Here is an 18,072-nt window from a genome sequence, read left to right on the forward strand (position 1 = left end):
ATATATATATATATATATATATATATATATATATATATATATATATATATATATATAAACTACCTTGGCAGTAGCAGCACCTGTTTCCCTCTCCAGTGATGAGCTTTAGACCCTAAAAAACATAAAAGATACACAGCTTTATGAGGTGCTGTGTAAAAGTATTTGCCCCCATTCAGAGTTCTTAGATTTTTTCCTTTTCTTTTTTTTTATGTCTAAATGTGATAATCAAACAATTCTTAATATTAAAGATAGACAGACGTCAATGGCTCGGTCCTAGCAGGATGTGTTGTGAATGTGTGACAGCTCCAAGTAGGCAAAAATTCTCAGACAGGTTCTTTTGTTGATTCTACAGGTCAGGAGTCAGTCAAGTAAATCAAGTCTCAGCTGTCCCATGATTTTACATGTAGTTTGTTTAATGGCTTTTGTCCCTAAATAAGTGAAATCACCAATTTCGGCATTTGCTTAGCTGGTCTTTGGCCGATGTTAAAATATGTTACATGGTTTAAAATATTTAAGATAAACAACAAACCAAAACCAGAGGATTTCTGTAAGGGGAAAATACTTTTTCACAGCCCTGCATGGATCAGGTGAGGAGCTTCAGTAGAAAGAAACATCCTGTAATTACAGTGTCAGTGACTCGGGTTCACATAAAGGTTAATAAAGAAAAATGAATAATATTTACTTAAGTGAATGTGTTTGCATGTAGAAGAAATATAAGCACTATTGCTTAGCTAATGCTGATTAATTTACAATTTTGCTTTAAACTAAGATTCTCAGCTCAGTCTCACAGTGAACACAGTGTAGCTCTGACACATGTCCTCTCACCATAGGGCACCCGGTGACTGCGTATGGACAGTAGGGGGCGCACTGCACCGTACGGTTGGGAAGACAGTGGCATAACTGGCAGGGCTCCACCTTCCATCTTTCTCCAACTACATGGGATCGACTGTGATGGCGACACTGATCACAGGGTTCTGTCTGACACCTGCACACAGACATGGTACAAAAAGTGTCGTCATGGCTACGGATTAATGCCCAGCTGGACAGTAAGAAGCAGCCAGCAGAAGTGTCGGTCATTGAAGGTGATCTCCAAGAAAAGTTTGTTTTACTACTCGACTTTATTTCCTCTAAAGTGATGGCTCTGATATCGATGAATTATTCATACAAACATCATGGAAAGGTTATAAAATAACAAAGTGAAATGGATGATTCCTACCGACGAGCCTTTCTGTAAATCCCTCTGCACACCCTCCCATCCACGTGCTTGGTGGGATGATCGGGGCTCCGGAATGACCACTGGACACTCTGGACCCCACAGGGGCCCAAACACTCTCCCCACTCAGACCATGACGACCAACCGCAGTGCACTGAGGGGTCAGAGACAGATGTGTGGGATCAGAACAGAATGGATCATGTGTTTATACATGATCCATTCTGTGTGTGTGTGTGTGTGTATCCCACCTGAGCAGTCTGGGTTGGGCCGACACCTCTGCGGCCTTCCCCTCTCACATACACAGAGGTCACAGTCCACTTTCATCTGCTGACCCGGCCAGTAGCGAACACCGGCCACCTCACACACACACTCTCCGGGTGACACACACTGCTGTGTGTGGTTCATCACTTGGCCTTCGGGGCACCAGCAGCCTAAAGGCGAAGAGGGAAATGTAACGATTCACAGTGACAGTTTCCAAGTTAGCTGAAGGCGTAATTATATGAAATCACAAATTTAAACTCTTGCTGCGGTGCAACGTGTCGACCGACCAGAGAAGCAGGGCGTCGCAGGGTCACAGGTCGACCCACTGCTGATGTGAGCGCAGGAGAAGGGACACGGAGCACAGCGGCGCCTCACCAGGCCAGGAGGACAGCTGGTGTCAACACAGCCATCATCAGGACATGGTTCTGGAGGACAGGAAGTGGAATTAATGTTATTACACCATGATCGTAGGACCATAAAAAGAACCGTCAAGTGGTTTTTGTTGTAATCCTAGTTCTAGACACTTTCTTCAAAACCCTGAATGTTTTTATGCTACACAGAAATACATGGAAAATGCTCTCATTTTCCTGGGAAAAATAAAGATTTAATGTGATAAATGCAGATGTCACTTTGTGGAAATGATTTGTTTTTGTAATTCTGTACACGTTAAATGAGTCAGCTGCACAGACTTGTCTGAAATGATACATGACTTTGATTCAGACTAAGTTCAAACCAGTTTACAGCTCAACCAGACATTTTGAAGACAGGCAGGTAACGTCTACATTTCTTAAAATTACCTTGTCATTTGATTTTATGAATAAATAAATGTGACTTTCATCAGGATAATAAAGGAAATCTACATCATATATATGAATATAAGTCCTAAAAGTAACATCTATACAGCAAATATAACCGGTCCTCATTCAGAACCCAGTGGAACACCATAACACATGATTCTGTTTAAATAAACCTGTGAGCTGTATGTTGATAACTCAGTCCTTACTGATCTCCATGGAGATGTTAGAGGGTCCGGGGAGCTGGGAACAGTGCCGACCTCCATAGCGAGGAGGACTGCAGTCTCTGAGCCTCACCTGCACCTCACCGCAACCACGGGAACAGCTGGACCAGCTGCTCCATGGCAACCACTGACCGTCCACTGAGGACAAGCAAAACAACGGCCATATAACATCTCACTCTAATTAATAAGAACAAATATCAAAAGTATACTTGTTCTCCATCTGCTTACCGGGGCAGGTGACATTGAAGCACTGCTGCTTCTGGGTGTGTTGGCCCAGGCAGCGGTGAAGTGGGTCACCTGGGGGGCAGGATCTCCGCCGACTCATGGTACCTGATCCACAGGAGGCGCTGCAGGAGCTCCAGGGGCCCCAAGAGCCCCAACTCCTACATCCATGCTCATCTGTGGGCCCTCCAGATGGGGTTAGTGAAGAGTCAGGACAGTCTGCTACACCATTACACACCTGATGAAGAACATCATCAAGACACTCAATAATTTCTTGACACAATCCAAAAAGTTTCATTTTGAAACATCTAAAAATGTTTAATTTTTAACAGATGTTTAAGTCTTATACATGGGTAAATATACATTTTGATTCTTTCCTGATTTTGCTCATCAAATCACCAACTTTATTAAAGAAGTTTGTGTGCCAGCGCTGATCAACATGGTGGTTAGATACACACCCTGTTGAATGGTAAACAGCTTCCATCCATACAGGTGAACTCAGAGCAGGGCGCAGACACGTTTCGACTGCCAGGGGGCGCTGCTGAAACGGTTTGATCTGGAAACAGGAACATGTTTTAGCAAACAGATGTTTCAAAAGAGCACTGACAACTGTCACATCACTTCCTCTTCAGTGTTTCCTGTGTTAAATATTGTGTATGAAATTCATTTTCCAACTCCTGATGAAACTTGAACCTTAATCTTTGTATATTACAGATCATCACACCAAACTGCATAATTATGAAGTGGGACACAAAGAATAGATGATTTACAAAAATGGTTTCCCAAAAAAAAGTAATTTTCACCAGATTTACTCATATACCCCTAAATAAAACGCAGGGCAAACAATTTCCTTCAGAAGAACTAAACTAAACGTTAAAAAAAAAGAAAGAAAAAACTAGATCCTATTATACAACTTGCACTGCTTCAAAAAAATCAAATATAACCTGATATCCTCTGCTTCCTGAATCCTTTTGCAATGAATTAACAATGTCAAATTTTATTTTCGAATTACTAAGGCTCTTTAACTTGTTTCTCTGAATCTGGTAGTTCCTACAGTGCAGAATAACATCTTCTATTGTCTCATCTTTGCCACTTTTTTCACTGTAATGTGAACTCACCACACACCAACTCATCGTCGCCGCGTGGGCAGTCAGGGACGCCATTGCAGACTTGGGTCACGTTCACACAGGTGCGGTTGTCACACGGGAAGCTTCCCGGACAGGATGGTATCTGAGCGGAGCCTGGGAGATGGACGGTTCGTTTCCAATGCAACAAAACGTTAAAACATTTCCTCTGTGGATCCGCCACGCTCACACGAGCATTACTACAAACTCACCACAGGTGTTGACGCTCTCATCGGATGCGTCTCTGCAGTGGGGGGTTCCGTCACAGAGCTGCTGGTAATCCACGCACTGGTCCCCACTGAGGCAGAGCATCTGGCCCGGTCCACAGGGAGCAGCACACTGCAGCTCATCACTGCCGTCCACGCAGTCCGTTTCCCCGTCACAACGCCACGCCTGAGGCACACACTGACCCCCGCTGGCACACCTCAACTCATAGGACCTACAAACTGCAAAAACGGAGCTTTCATTGACAAAACTTAACATTTATCTTGGAAGATGTTAAGTTACCATCACTTTAGCGATGGACAGAAGTCTGATCCTTTGTAGATACATCCCTTTCTGTTAGATTAGGATTCAGAAAACCTTTGAAAAGAGCCAAGACTCGTTGAATGAAGCTTCAAAAAGTATTTCAGGGCATGTCTCAGACCGGCACTCTTGCCTACATCCTGTAGTATTTTGGCTTTGGAACTCTCTACTCTGAAAATGTATAGAAGAAGGTGTGAAAAAAACAGAGGTTGTTTTTCTGTGTTGGTATGATCGACATCCAGGCCAGTTTCAGGAGAGAGAGCACCAGCTGCTCTGTGGAAGACCTTCACAGTCAAACAACAACTGGGAATTGAGACACTAAAAGTTGAATACCGTCTTTAAGAGTAATAATACTTAATGGATTTATATAGTCATTATTTCTACCAGTTATTTATTTAAGATCGTTTCTTACCTGAAGATGGTGTGACAGGTGACGGAGTGATTCCAGCGGAGCAGCTGGTTCTGTTCTCATCCTCTTGGCCTGCACAGTCCGCTGCTCCATCACACAGCTTCGTTTTGGCAACGCATGAACCGTCGCTGCAGGCAAACTGATGGGGAGCACAGGTCACTGCAAGGCCAAGAAAACACACGACATGTTGAGTCACTTAAATTTAAGACACCAGAATATGTCGTTTAAAAGGACATGAGGTAAGAATAGAGAAATGAAGCTTTTTTATCAACGTTTTTAAAGGGGTATGGACATAAGCAGTGTCAGACATGTGAAATACTTTCGACCAAACAAGCCAAACCAGCTGTGTCCAGTTGGTGGCTGATGCACCAAGACAAAGTTTGGGATTCCTTTCCTGTTCTATTCAGACTTGTTGATGCTTCCAAAAAAGTTACCCAAAAGTTAGTTTAAGAATTAGAAGTTAAAAACTGAAGTATATGAACCATTGACTGCATTGTTTTGCATCTATTCCAGGTCTTTTTTTACCCAAATCTTGTGCAAGCTAATTCCCAAGCCCCCAGCGTTGAGCATTGTCTTGTCTGTAGAGACATTAGAATGTTACTATTCACCTTTCTTTGGGCAGACAGCTTCATCTGTTCCTGAAGGGCAGTCTCTGTGTCCATCACAGAGTGTGTGTGCAGGGATACACCGATCATCAGGACATTGAAACTCTCCTGGTGAGCACACACACCTGCAAATCACAGAGTCTGGTTGAGATCAGAATATACTGTTTAAAAGGACACGGCTGTAATATGAGGTCACCAAAAGAATAAATTACCTTTCAGTAAATCTTAAAAAATACTGCTTGTTGTTTGAAATATTAGCATTACTGGCACTGATTCAATGCTAGCAGACAAACTATACAAAGGAACCAATTTTAGTCTCTTAGATGCTCAAAAATGTGCTTAAAATCTCAAAAATTAGAATAATCAAAGGAAAACAGACCCTCTTTCATCACTGAGGTCTCCACAGTCATCATGGCCGTCACAGCGGTGGATGTAGAGGATGCAGCGTCCTCCTGGACACAGGAACTCCCCTTCTTCACACACCACACCACAGTCTGAACGGGTGATAGATCACAACACAAAGCAATAGAAGAGCAGCTCATAAAAACGCATCAGCAACATGAATGAACATGGATAAAACATACATGAAGTTAATTTATCAACCAGCTGGGAATCACATTCTCTGTGTCAGTTTACCTTGCTCATCAGAACCGTCAGCGAAGCCACAGTCCAGCCGTCCGTCACACACACGGCTGGCTGGAAGACACTTTCCGTTGGCACACTGAAACTCTCCGGGAGGACACAGAGGCACCGGGGTGGGGGGTCCGCAGAACTCCTCATCCGATTGGTCAGCACAGTCTGGGTGGCCATCACAACGCAGAGCCAGGTTCAAACATGGTCCACTGCAAGGTTGGGGTTATCTCACTTAATTCACTTCAAGAGTTTTAGTCCTGCAGAAAGACTAACTGTAAAACCGACTCAAGTCATGACAGAAAATATTTTATTTATATCAAAGCTGAAATGATTAATCCGATTAATCGTGATGAGTCGATTATTGAAATACTTGTTGATCAATTTGATAATCGATTTGTTGCTAACAGGAGTAGACAGATTAAAAAAAAGGCATTTGCTGAAGGAACAACTCAGTCAGAGCAGTAATTAAGTATAAAAATATAAAAGGATTTTGCAATTATGGTAAAAAAAAAAAATCTATCTATAAATATGTTGCACCTTGGCCTGTCACAATAATCAATAAATTAAATATTGATTTATTGGTAAATTAAAACAAAGTCAATAATTTCTATTGGCATGATTTCTCATTTATCTCTTTCTATCAAAAGCTGGATGATAAAAGTCTTCACTTTGGTGCTTTAGTCTCAACTAATTGAAGGACAATTTTGCTTACAAAGAGTTTATAATTCATTTTATTTGTTGTGTTGTTTATTTTGGATATTTAAAAAGTGTTCCAGTTCCATTACTGATCTTTCAGAATGTGCTCTTGCATTATTATTTTGCCAATTACCAGCATATTACTTAAAATAGTCTCAAAACAACAATATTATCCTTTATCACAAAAACTTCTGGAACAATTTATCGTCCAGCAAAATGTATTATTGTGACAGACCTGGTTGCACCCAGAACTCCTAATATGGCAGGTTTAACTTGACCTGGTTCAAATTCTGTACACAAGAAAAATAAAAAATCTCCTATTCAGTGACTTTTGCTGTCCAGTTATTAATCAGCTGGGCTGCGTTTTCACATGTTGATGTCAGAAGGACTGTTTTAGCTGGGGGTCAGGAATCACCTCGGGCTGCTGGAACATCTGAACTGCTGTGGGGAGCAGGTGGATGGACAGACCTCATCCGAACCGTCTCCGCAGTCGTCCTCGTTGTCACACACCCACTGAGAGGAGATGCAGCGTCCGCTGGCACAGGAAAACTCTGACTCCAGGCAAGGAGGCGGGGGAGGAGGGCAAGACACGCCCTCACAGCGCCACACGCCCTCTTCACAGGAACTGGACAAAACGACAACAGGTGTCAGATTTCCAGCCGGTCAGTTTCTCTAACATTAAAACAGATTGATTGTTATTTTCCACATGGTTTTAGACGGACGGACCAGTTCTGACAGTGATTGGTGATGACACTTCCAGGCGGAAACATGGAGCCTTCCCATTCACAGGGACACTCGGTGGGTTCTATACAGCCGTCACCTACGGAGCGATATGAAGCACGTCGTTCTGAAATTTAAGCTTTGCGAACCTTATCTGAAAAAACTGTAAAGATTTTCTTTGGCTATTTTACATATTTTTATAGGGTACTCTTTGAAAAGTTACAGTAAAACATTAACAGCAATATTTAGTTTTTTTTTAGCTTGACATAAGAGAAAAAAAAGGGTCAAATTTTCTCATTCCTTTCTAAGTGTCACAGTTCCAAACTAAGTATTTAGCTCCAAATTAAGAAAGCTAATTATTTAATTAGCTATTTATTTAGGTTGCTAATACAAAATATTTAGTTAAGAAGCTATATATGCAATTTCACATGAATCAGACTGTTAAAATAAAAACTGGGTTTTTGCGAGTATCCATATAAACTACTGCTATGTCGTTTGCTGGTCCCTAATGGACCTATTGTAAATAATTACACCTTAAGTAGCACGTCTTTTTGTTACCGTGTCTGACTGTGCCAGCAGGGCAGAAGCAGCCCTCCACACAGGACAGCACCCCACACTGAGAGTGAGGACTCTGCTGGACACCGGGGCAGGACGGAGTGCAGGCTGGACCGCACGGATCATAGAGCTGCCCTTCATCACACTGAAGAGCTACAGGGAATGGAAGCAGAAGCTCCTTAAGGACAGGCTCACCAGCGGACAGGAAAAGTTAACCAAACAGTGGTTTGGGAAGTACAAAAAAATGAGACCATCAGAAATCATTTTTAAACTCTTTCTACCTTTAATATGACATTTATCCTGTACACAATTACTCTTGGTTAACCCAAAAATGTTAATAAGCCTCAAACATGAACGTGTAAGAAAGTAAAAGTGGGGATGTGACTTTGTGACTTTCTTAGAAGAATAGCTATATGTGCACAATTATTGGGCAAACACTGGGTTACAAAAAGATATTTTATGGAAGTTGTCTATGATTTTCCAATTGAATTTGGACTATTTTGCACCACTGATTCCAAAAATGACATGCATTTCTCTCAATCAGGTCAGGTTTTTATTCTAATTTGATTAACAGAAATCCGATCTTCTGACTAAATTGATTCATTTTTGTGACTCTGTCAGTTCATTTCCATTGATATTTCTCATCCAAGGCTTCAGGAGAAAAAAAATGTTTTCTAACAGAGTGTATTAATTAAATGTTACAAACTTGGATTTCTGTAAATTGAATAATAAACACTGATAAGGGTAAGCACATGTGAATTGAACATTAGTTCAGAAAGTCGACCTGATTGAGCAAAACCAAAGTGATTTTTGGATTCAGCTCATCAAAATGACCCTGAGGCAGTTGAAAAAAACCCAGACAATTTTTTGGATGTTGTGCAAAATTATTACGCAACTAAATGAAAAAATATATTCTTCCTACTTACTGTTTTCATCTGAATATATGAGAAGCTCAAAGCTCTTTAAAAATCATGTCTGACATTTAAAAACAAAATAGGTGATCAATGAAGACATTTCTTCTTAAGAACAGCGATCAACCAGTTTCTTTCACTTCGTCATTAAACGGCAAGTAGAAGTGAAAAACATTTACAATGTTCAGGTCAGACTGAAATCCCCCAAAACGTTATTAAACGATACGCTACGCTCTAAATTAAAACCATCCCTGAGCATGTTTGGAACAACTGAAACATCAGCAGAAAAAATCTACAGAGTGGAGCTGGAGGGTTGGATTTATGTTCAACTGAAGGTGGAAACAGTTAGAAAATGATTTATCATAGTCTCATATTTCTCCATATTGCCATTAAAAAAAAATACTATTAAAATGTCATTTGCGTGTTATTTGACATTCGGGGAGTGTTTGGTGTGTGAATGAGACGTACGGCACAGATCCTGAGACCTCCAGCGGATGTAGACTCCTCTCCGGTTGCACTCCTCTGCATATGAAGCAACAGCTGTGCAGAGACATTCACAGTCCCCACCGGAGTCACAGCTGAACGCGCCAGCAGAACAAACAGAACACATGTTCAGCCTTGAAGGAATTACAAACTATGTACTGTAAAACAAAAAAAAACAAAAAAAAAACTCCCCAAATAATAAAAACAATCTGGAATGGAAACCCAGTATTTTTGTTTGCAAGGCAACAGCCAAGATGCACAATGCAGATCTCAAAGCCACAGCGCTGTGATTATATGCGTCACTCACCCACAAGCATCAAAGACACACCAGTCATAATACTGCTGGAAGGAAACCTCAGCATGGCAGCGTGAAAACAGCTCCTGAGTCAGCACTGCACACCTCTTCCTGGCCCAGGTCACTCTGTGGGGATTCAGCTGAAAAGGCAACAACCGTCAACAGCGGTGATTTGTGCCGCCGGGGGAATGAACACATGGACTGATGTCCATGGTAAACTTACAGCGCAGGGATCTCTGAGGTCCTGGTTTTCCACGTCGGGGCAGGAAGGGCTGACCTTCCACGAATTTCCAAACAACTCCGGCGTGGACTCCACGATACCTTGCCGTGTTGTGAAGTCGTTCTCCGTGTCTCCGTCAAAGTTCCCACACAGGCCTTCCACCTGGCCCCGCAGGTGGGGCGCCAAGCGCACGTACACACGCATCCCTGGTGGGAAAAACAGAAACAAACAACAACACACGATTAGCTTCAATAGCAAAAATCATGAAAAACTATTACAAAAGAAAACCCTGATCAGGAAGTCGGCCTACCTCCATCCCAGAGCAAGGTGATTCCTAGTCGGGAAGACAAAGCGACAAATATGCCAGCTCTCTCCAGAGCCAGACCACTGCCGCTGTAGGTCTTTGGTAAGGAAACAGGCATTCCGTTCACCGTTACTGCTTTACCTGAACGCCACAGACGAGACACATTAAGTCACCAAATTACTTTCCTGCTTCCTAGGAAACATATTCTGATGAAAAAGATGCATATTCTGTACATTTGGCTCTAAAATAATCTTAAATGTGATAGAAAAAGCTGTCCACTGAAGGTTACAAACTGGTTTCTTTAAGAAATCCTTGAATTAAAGTTTAAAAATTGGAATAAAACAAACAAAGGCGTTCTTATTGGTCATTTCACCAATGTATGAACACAGACAGAACCAAGCCTGAAAAGGCTGCAGTGATGCCTTTTGAGAATGGTAATATGGGTTATTACTAGGGCTGCACCGATTTATCGGCCAGCCAATTTCCTTAATTTTGGGAGATTAGTGATCGGTCGATATTTACACATGAAGCCAATCTTATCCCTGGACCTTCTCTACCTCAGCAAAGGTCTAGAAATCAACCTCTGTCCTCTTCTACTCTCCCCTGAGAAAAGTTTGACTGACTGACCCACCAGGTCATGACCCCATGTTTACAGTTAATACTCACTCTACTGATGCCAACTCAGCAACATTCTTGTTATTTTCAGCGACATTCCAGGCAAAAAAAATCGGCATTGGCCAAAATCGGAATCGGCAGGTCCAGCATTTTATAGATCGGTACTCAGCCAAGAAACTGCAATCAGAGCAGCCCTAGTCGTTACCCAGGGTGGCATCAGAAATAGAAAAATGGAAGTTATGTGTAAGTTGTGGCCCAAACTAGTTTTCCATTAGTTTTCCAAAAGTAAGTCATTTTCTTACTTTAATTGTTTGCCAGTTGTGCATGAATCACATGGTTGTCTGTTATGTCAATCTTTCATCAAGTCTTTCCCCAAAACAGTGTGTGTGTGTGTGTGTGGGTGTGTGTGTGCGTGTGTGCGTGTGTGTGTGTGCATGCTACCTCTCAGCAGGTGTATGACTGTGTTTCCGAGGCTGAGGGTGACCGACTTGGTGCAGGTGACGCCGGTGCTGCCACACGGCACGTTCTCCGCCGTCACGCTGAACAAGCCGCTGTTCTCCCGGGCCAGCACGTACTGGCAGTCACCCAGGAACGAGTAGCAGCGGCCGTCAAACGTCACATAGTGTGGATCTCCGGTGGCAACGCACACACCGGCACAGACGGTCTGGGAGCAGTGCCAGCGCCGCTTCTTACACACACTGCAGGAAAAAAAAAAAACAAAAAAAAAATTTTTGTTTGTCGTAGTTACAGGGTGGGGATACAAACCCGCAGCTGTAGATGTTACCATGTGTTGCAGTCTTTAGTAATGGTGTCATTGGTGTAATAAAGTTGTCCGTTATGGTGACATGGACACTCCTCTGGTGGAACACAGCGATCCTCCTGAAACGTGTGAAGATGCAGACTTAGAACCACAGATCATAGCGCTCTGCTGCCTGCGTGTCTCCAGGGCCCCCCTACCACTAGATCTACATACACTTTATTCATTTCCAGTTTTTATTGTGATAACTTCAGTAGCTTCATCTTTATTCAGATATGCCTCAAACTAAATTTGGAACAAAGGGCCTGGGCTGATTGGCTAACAGGGTTGCAGGTGTGAGGGGAGAGAGAGCAAGAGAGAAAGTTGTACATGGGGGCGAGGGAGAGTACATTGGAACTAGGAAATGAATTTACCTCTAAAGAATCACTAAACATAAGAAACATGATTAGTAACTAAGACAGGACTGAACCAAAGGAAAGCAGAAACAGGTTGATCTGAACCAAAATAAGAACAGATACCAAATCAGGTCTGAGGAACCAAAACCAAAACTAAAACACCCCGATACCATGACAGAAAATGTACATCAGAACAAAACCAGCTTTACAGACTTTCACCTGCTTTACCAATGTTCACGACAGCACACAGATGATCATGTGAGGTGAAATTAATCATTTTGTTCAGACATGCAAAATCCTGAATGTGGGGGAAAATAGTTAAACTACAATAATCCCTACAACATCCATAAAACAGAACACGGTGGTGGCAGCATCATCCTGCTGGACTGCCTTTTTTCATACTTTTGCAAGGCAATAGAGGACCAGCTGCTTCTCTCTATCCTTTCTAGAAAGGGCTACAGTGAATTTTTACGTACTAGAGAGACAGTTCCCTGAGGACAGACGCAGCCAGACAGTGGCTCCCTGCAGCTGGAGTGTGAGACGCTGGACACAGGCTGATGGCCAGGAGGCTCCAGACTGGAGCAGGTCAGGAGGCAGGAGCGTGGAGAGTAGACCAGAGAGTGGGGGCACTGTTGTACCTCCTCACAGAGCTCCTGGGTGCAGTTAAACACGCCCTGCTCACACACGCTGGAAAGCGAGGGAGAATAATGTTAGATGCTCACGAAAGTTTTAAAAGTTATCTGAAAATTGTAACTCCTGCATGTGATACAGAAAAACAGTTCCAGATAAACCTGCTGAGTGGACTGAAATGCATCCCCGATCTTTCATGCTTGCTACATTTCTGCTCGCTCAGGCAGGTTTACAACACATCCAAAAACGTTCAAGTCAACAAAACGTGCTCAGCTTTTATCATAATCCTTTCACTGCCAAGGACTGTCGCTCCAGGCACTAAATTTATATGGTTTTGTTTATCTGTATAATCATTAGCCATTTCGCAGTACAGTGAGTCAGCTCAACAGACAGGTTGCTGTCGGCAATAGAAAGACGATGTCTACTGCACATAAAGCTTAGAGTGGATATCAGATCAGTTCCAGGCTTTAGAGGGCAGTTTGAAGAGACTCCATGTGTTGTGATGTGGTGAAGAAATGCAATGAAATCAACCTATCCTGGTTCAGGGAGCAGGATCATAGAGTGATTTCATCAGAGCTCTCCCACCACAGGGTCTCCTCTTCAGACAGAACGTGGCTTCCTGCTCTCTGAATGCTTTTTGACACAAAAAGCATTAGTTTGAGATTTAAGGTCAGTAGTGGCTTGATAAGTCAACTGAAGGGACTTCAGACTAGATCAAAGTCTGTCATTGTAGGTTTAGTGACGAGAAGTCGACTTGCTAAACATCTTTTCAGTGTCACATTCTAGTTTCATGTTTAATTCCAGTAACTTTGAACAGCTGAATTTCCACACCTCATCTCCACCATCAGATGGTGAAAGCGGTACATATAAACTCTGCATATCAGAAAGCCGTTAACTTTCTGATATGCTCTTAGATATCAGACATACAACCAGGTCAGGCAGTGATCAGGCCATCTATAGTGTCTTTCTAATTCCTTTATATATTGATATTAATCTATATATAAAGGAATGACCATGTTTATTGGTCATCATAAATAAGGTGCTAAATAATACCCATATTAGATTTAATGTAACTGTGATGTTCAACTAGAATCGCTTCATTTCATCAAATCTAACAAAAAAATTTACATTTAGTATTTATTCACTTTTGTAAAAAATTACACCAAATGATGGATTTGAGAATCAGAAATGATTGATAAATGGCCCAATTGTTTCAGTTAACTGTAGGTTGGGGACTATGATGACACTGGTGAACCATCTCTATGTTGATTCGGCCTTATTGTTTTGGCTCATGACTTTTCCCCAATAATGAACCACCTTCGGTTTTCTGACAGAGGCTTTTCAAATTTCTACTAAAGATATTCTGATCGTTTGAAGACAAAGAGATCCACAGTGTCAAAGACCATACTTAACATCGAGCAGGAGGTGATTTTCCAGAACTGTATCCTTTGTGCAATAATGACAAACCTCCCAGAGGAATATTGCTAAGAAACTCAATCTTAGCATCATCTGACCAAAGCACATAATTCCACCTGAAGTGCCAGTAGAGTTTTCAAACTCTGGAAACTCTACTTTTATGTGTAAAGCACAAGATAAGTTCATCTTGGAGAATTTGTGTGAATATCCTACACTTTTTTCAAGAAGTAATAATTAAGCATTGTTGTTCAGGTTTAGACATAAGTTAAGAAATACCTGACTTGACATCATTTGTGTAATTTCCCTCCCCTCTCTACATACCAAGTGTTGCAGCCTTTCTGCACCACAGTGCCTGCTGGGTACAGCTTGTCTCCTTCCATGCAGGGGCACAGAGAGAGAGGCACACACTGGCCTTGCTGGTCCTGCACAAGTCCTGCTGGACACTGACAACCTGGAACACACACGCCGCGTCCTGATTCAGAGCCGAACTCGTCACAGCTCCAGCCCTGACGCCGGTCTGAGCAGGAGCCACCGCAGGTATGACCGCACTCCTGGTACACCTGGCCCCCTGTGCACTGGACCGCTGGGTAGGAAGAGATCTGCTTTTAACATACGTGCATCTGGGAGGCAAACAATTATTTTAAATGATGAATGCGCAACTTAGATAGAGGTGCCAGTTGTTGAATGAACTGTAAATAAAAAAGTAATCTTTTAGAAGGGGGCCAGGGAGCATCTTACGGCAGAGTGTTTGGTTGCGCCACTGGACTGTGACGCCCTCCTGAGCGCAGTGTCGGCCGTAGGCAGTGAGGACGGTGCAGTGACATGAAGTCCTCTGTGGATCACAGCCACACACCTCCGACAGGCAGAGACGGAAATATGGCTCCCTGTCCACTACGTCATGACACACCTGCAGGGTGGAGGGTGAGAGGATTGTTTGATCAAGAAGAGAGAGGTAGGAAGACAAAACTCTCGTCATACACACCGACCTGAAAGACCAGACTATGTATGATGGCACACACTGTTTGGGCGTAGATTCTCCTCTGGGTGTATGTGGAGCAGGGATCAGCTGGAGTTCCTCCAGGCAGGGTACAGGGCTCACTTGTGAATTTCTCTGCGAAGGATAAAACATTGTTCTCCACATCTCCCTCTGGGGTGGTAAAGTCATCATGCTGGCTCCAAGTCAGAGTTCCACATAGACCACGCACCTTAAACACAACACGTGCATCCATTCACCACTGCTAAAGGGACATTCGCATAGAAATGGCTGCATACAAAGTAACTTGTTTTTTTTCCAACAGGCAACCAAATAAGCATTCAGGAATCTGTTTTTCTAGAAGTGGATGTCTAGGAAAAGGATCACATGTGGTCTCAGTATCACCTTGTTGGTAAAACCAGGCTGTAGGCTGATGAGGGTAAAGGATCCATCTAAGTACCATAGAAGTTGGGCTCCAAAAGTCTGGATGACGATGAATGAAGAGGTGGCCTTGCGCAAAACCAGGTCTCCAGTCGCCACAGGCATCATCTCCCGTTGGCCATTCAGAGTCACGGTGCCTAAAAAGAACAACACTGTCCTGAAACATAGGTTCAGGGTGGCTCAGGTAGTGGGAGTCCATTCTGTAAACAATGGGTTACAGGTTCAAACCCCCGCTCCGTCTGTCAAAGTCATTGTGTCCTTGGGCAAATCTGAGCATGAAACTCAATGAAAGTGAATGGGCCTAAATATGAAAAGACTAAATAAGAATCTACTCTGGCACAGTTAGTAAAGTTCACCAGTGAAACACTTCATTATCACATCCCACAATTGTTGAATGTGTCACTCTGCCTTATCCAGTGAACAAACAGTACTGAGCAAAGGTCTTTGTCCAGCCCTATTTCTCCACGTTTTCTTTCCAAGAAGCCAGATGTTCTGCTTATTTCCTAAAGTCAACTTGAACATTAGTTTCCTGTGTTGCCTAACATCTAGTTTAGCTACAGATAGCTTGTTCCCCTCCTTTTCAGTTTAGTCTGAAAAGATGAACATGTACCTTAATGTAGGAGCCATTGCAAAGAATTTTGGAAAACACCACTGTCACATTGTATATTAGAATCAGGACATTGTTTTTACTTGGCTTCCCACTTTAAAGATATTAAAAAGTAAATAAGTACACACCAAATTCGACTGAAATATAAAAAACTGATGTTCTTTTAATTCTGTTATTCATATTTAGTTCCTTACAGTTACTCAGTCAGTCAGCAGTTTCAACACTATGACATATTTATCCTAACTCACCAGTGTGTGTAACAGTGACTGTTGTGTGCAGAGCCGTCACTGTAATCTCCTTCAGACAGCCCGTTTCTCCTCCCGCTGCCCCATCCCCAGCTGTACACTCTCCACAACGCACTCCCACCGCCAACTTCCTGTCCACAAAGTCCTGGACACAAAGATGGGAGCAAACAGCAGTAAGCTTCCACCCAAACGTCTCAGTATGCGTCACTGTTTGCGTTATCGTTTGTGTCTTACCTCCACAACGATGAAAGGACAGTCTCCACCAGGCAGTGCATACCGTTTTTTGTCGAATGTGGTCACCTGCAATGCCCCCATCAGAGTGCACTGGCCGGCACACTTCTCTCTTGTACACTCCCACTGACCCGCCCTGCACACACTGGAGGAATAGGGACACATTATGGAGAATCAGAATGAAAAACATGCAAAAGGTTTTTTGGGATGCTGTTGCAGGACAAGTAGAGTCGTTTCTCACCAAGTGTTGCATCTCATCTGTATCCTGTCCCCAGGCTGGTGGATGCGCCTGCGGTGGAAACAGGGACAGTCTTCTCTTTTCAAGCAGAGACCCTGGTAAAGGTAGCGATCAGGAGGACACTCGCAGCCCCCCACACACTCCTCTCTGCACTGACCCACGGCTGCAGCAGACCCCGGGGGGTGAGGAGAAGAGCAGCTCAGAGGACAGGAGGACACACAGTCTGAAAAGACCTGTCCTCTGGAGCAGACACGACCTGGAGAGACAAGGGACATTTTGAAGAACACAGTCAAACAACCAAACTGCTGCTTTTGCATGACTTAATGGAGGATAAAAACATTCACAATTTTCATCTCTAAGTCAAATACTAAAATCTTATATTTCTGCACCACATAGTGCTGCGGTCCTCCACATTATGACGACGTGTTGTTCAGCACACTCCCGGGTGTAGCTGGCCAGGGTGTCACACACTGCAGCCTGCCTCTCTTTGGGTGGGAGGCTGCAGTACAGGTACTGACAGCTGTCCATGTAGGCTCCTGGATCCACCTGTGAGTTAAAGACACAACCTTTTGTCATTTAATTATAAACCACTATGGTTTGAATAAAACAGGCCTGGGCGATCAGGTTTAGGCGATTGATTTCACCAAAATGTTTCTTCTAACTAGCCCCAGTGAGTGACCCAGACAGAGCAAAGGATTAGGGGAGGGCCGGTGACCTGCAACTCTTGGATGTCTCCCAGGTTCAACACTCTTCAATCAAATAGTTGAATCACCTCCTAAGTGCAGTCAAGAGTCGTGCTAATGACCTCATTATTTTGCCTCAGACCATGAGAACCCATTCTTAAACAAAGAATGTATCTACCACTATCCATTTAATGCATTTGAAGAGTTTTGACATTATATACAGATTTATTAGAGAAAAACTGATGTTTCAACACATTCATCTCTCTTAATCATGGCTAGCATGAATGATTTGGAAATGTTGACAGGTTCTTAGAAGTACCAGATTTGATTGATTTATATTCCCTCCAATGATATTCATGTTAAGCATGTCTGAGCATGCTAGGTGATAAACACCAACAATGTCTCCTCTCTATGGAGACCTATGGATTTTCTTTCTGTTTTTTTTTAAACTCTTCTGTCTGTTTCCAGGTTCTTTTAGGTAATGATCTAAAACAATTGATCAGGTGATGAAAAGACTGTTTCAGGTTAGAATCCAGCAGCAACCAGGATAATAAAATACAAGATCTGTGTGAGGTGTGTGTGGTTATTAAAGATAAATCTAAACTGGTTAAACACATCATCACCAGGCCAAAGCTTTGTAAAACCTG

The 18,072-nt window shown here is 42.9% G+C and overlaps 1 protein-coding gene across 1 annotated transcript in view; it reads right to left on the reverse strand.

The window, feature by feature from the left end:
* sspo (SCO-spondin) overlaps window positions 1-18,072 on the reverse strand; it is a 35,498-nt gene that overhangs the window by 11,291 nt on the left and 6,135 nt on the right. Inside the window, exons 11-42 of the mRNA XM_015019820.1 lie at window positions 17,132-17,288; window positions 16,746-16,998; window positions 16,508-16,649; window positions 16,277-16,418; window positions 15,386-15,558; window positions 14,994-15,212; window positions 14,746-14,914; window positions 14,329-14,590; window positions 12,438-12,648; window positions 11,594-11,688; window positions 11,251-11,507; window positions 10,201-10,335; window positions 9,894-10,096; window positions 9,683-9,810; window positions 9,361-9,470; window positions 7,985-8,134; window positions 7,433-7,526; window positions 7,122-7,331; window positions 6,014-6,219; window positions 5,757-5,871; window positions 5,381-5,502; window positions 4,776-4,931; window positions 4,051-4,284; window positions 3,833-3,955; window positions 3,173-3,270; window positions 2,721-2,952; window positions 2,478-2,630; window positions 1,762-1,899; window positions 1,462-1,644; window positions 1,217-1,367; window positions 826-985; window positions 64-112 (exon numbers count right to left, since the gene is read on the reverse strand). Coding sequence (XP_014875306.1) covers window positions 64-112; window positions 826-985; window positions 1,217-1,367; window positions 1,462-1,644; window positions 1,762-1,899; window positions 2,478-2,630; window positions 2,721-2,952; window positions 3,173-3,270; window positions 3,833-3,955; window positions 4,051-4,284; window positions 4,776-4,931; window positions 5,381-5,502; window positions 5,757-5,871; window positions 6,014-6,219; window positions 7,122-7,331; window positions 7,433-7,526; window positions 7,985-8,134; window positions 9,361-9,470; window positions 9,683-9,810; window positions 9,894-10,096; window positions 10,201-10,335; window positions 11,251-11,507; window positions 11,594-11,688; window positions 12,438-12,648; window positions 14,329-14,590; window positions 14,746-14,914; window positions 14,994-15,212; window positions 15,386-15,558; window positions 16,277-16,418; window positions 16,508-16,649; window positions 16,746-16,998; window positions 17,132-17,288 — 5,230 coding nt within the window. The remainder of the gene's footprint in view (window positions 1-63; window positions 113-825; window positions 986-1,216; window positions 1,368-1,461; window positions 1,645-1,761; window positions 1,900-2,477; window positions 2,631-2,720; window positions 2,953-3,172; window positions 3,271-3,832; window positions 3,956-4,050; window positions 4,285-4,775; window positions 4,932-5,380; window positions 5,503-5,756; window positions 5,872-6,013; window positions 6,220-7,121; window positions 7,332-7,432; window positions 7,527-7,984; window positions 8,135-9,360; window positions 9,471-9,682; window positions 9,811-9,893; window positions 10,097-10,200; window positions 10,336-11,250; window positions 11,508-11,593; window positions 11,689-12,437; window positions 12,649-14,328; window positions 14,591-14,745; window positions 14,915-14,993; window positions 15,213-15,385; window positions 15,559-16,276; window positions 16,419-16,507; window positions 16,650-16,745; window positions 16,999-17,131; window positions 17,289-18,072) is intronic.

Source organism: Poecilia latipinna, unplaced genomic scaffold (genome assembly GCF_001443285.1).
Source record: "Poecilia latipinna isolate Pla-1442-1.1 unplaced genomic scaffold, P_latipinna-1.0 Scaffold2485, whole genome shotgun sequence".
In the NCBI taxonomy this organism is placed as follows: Eukaryota; Metazoa; Chordata; class Actinopteri; order Cyprinodontiformes; family Poeciliidae; genus Poecilia; species Poecilia latipinna.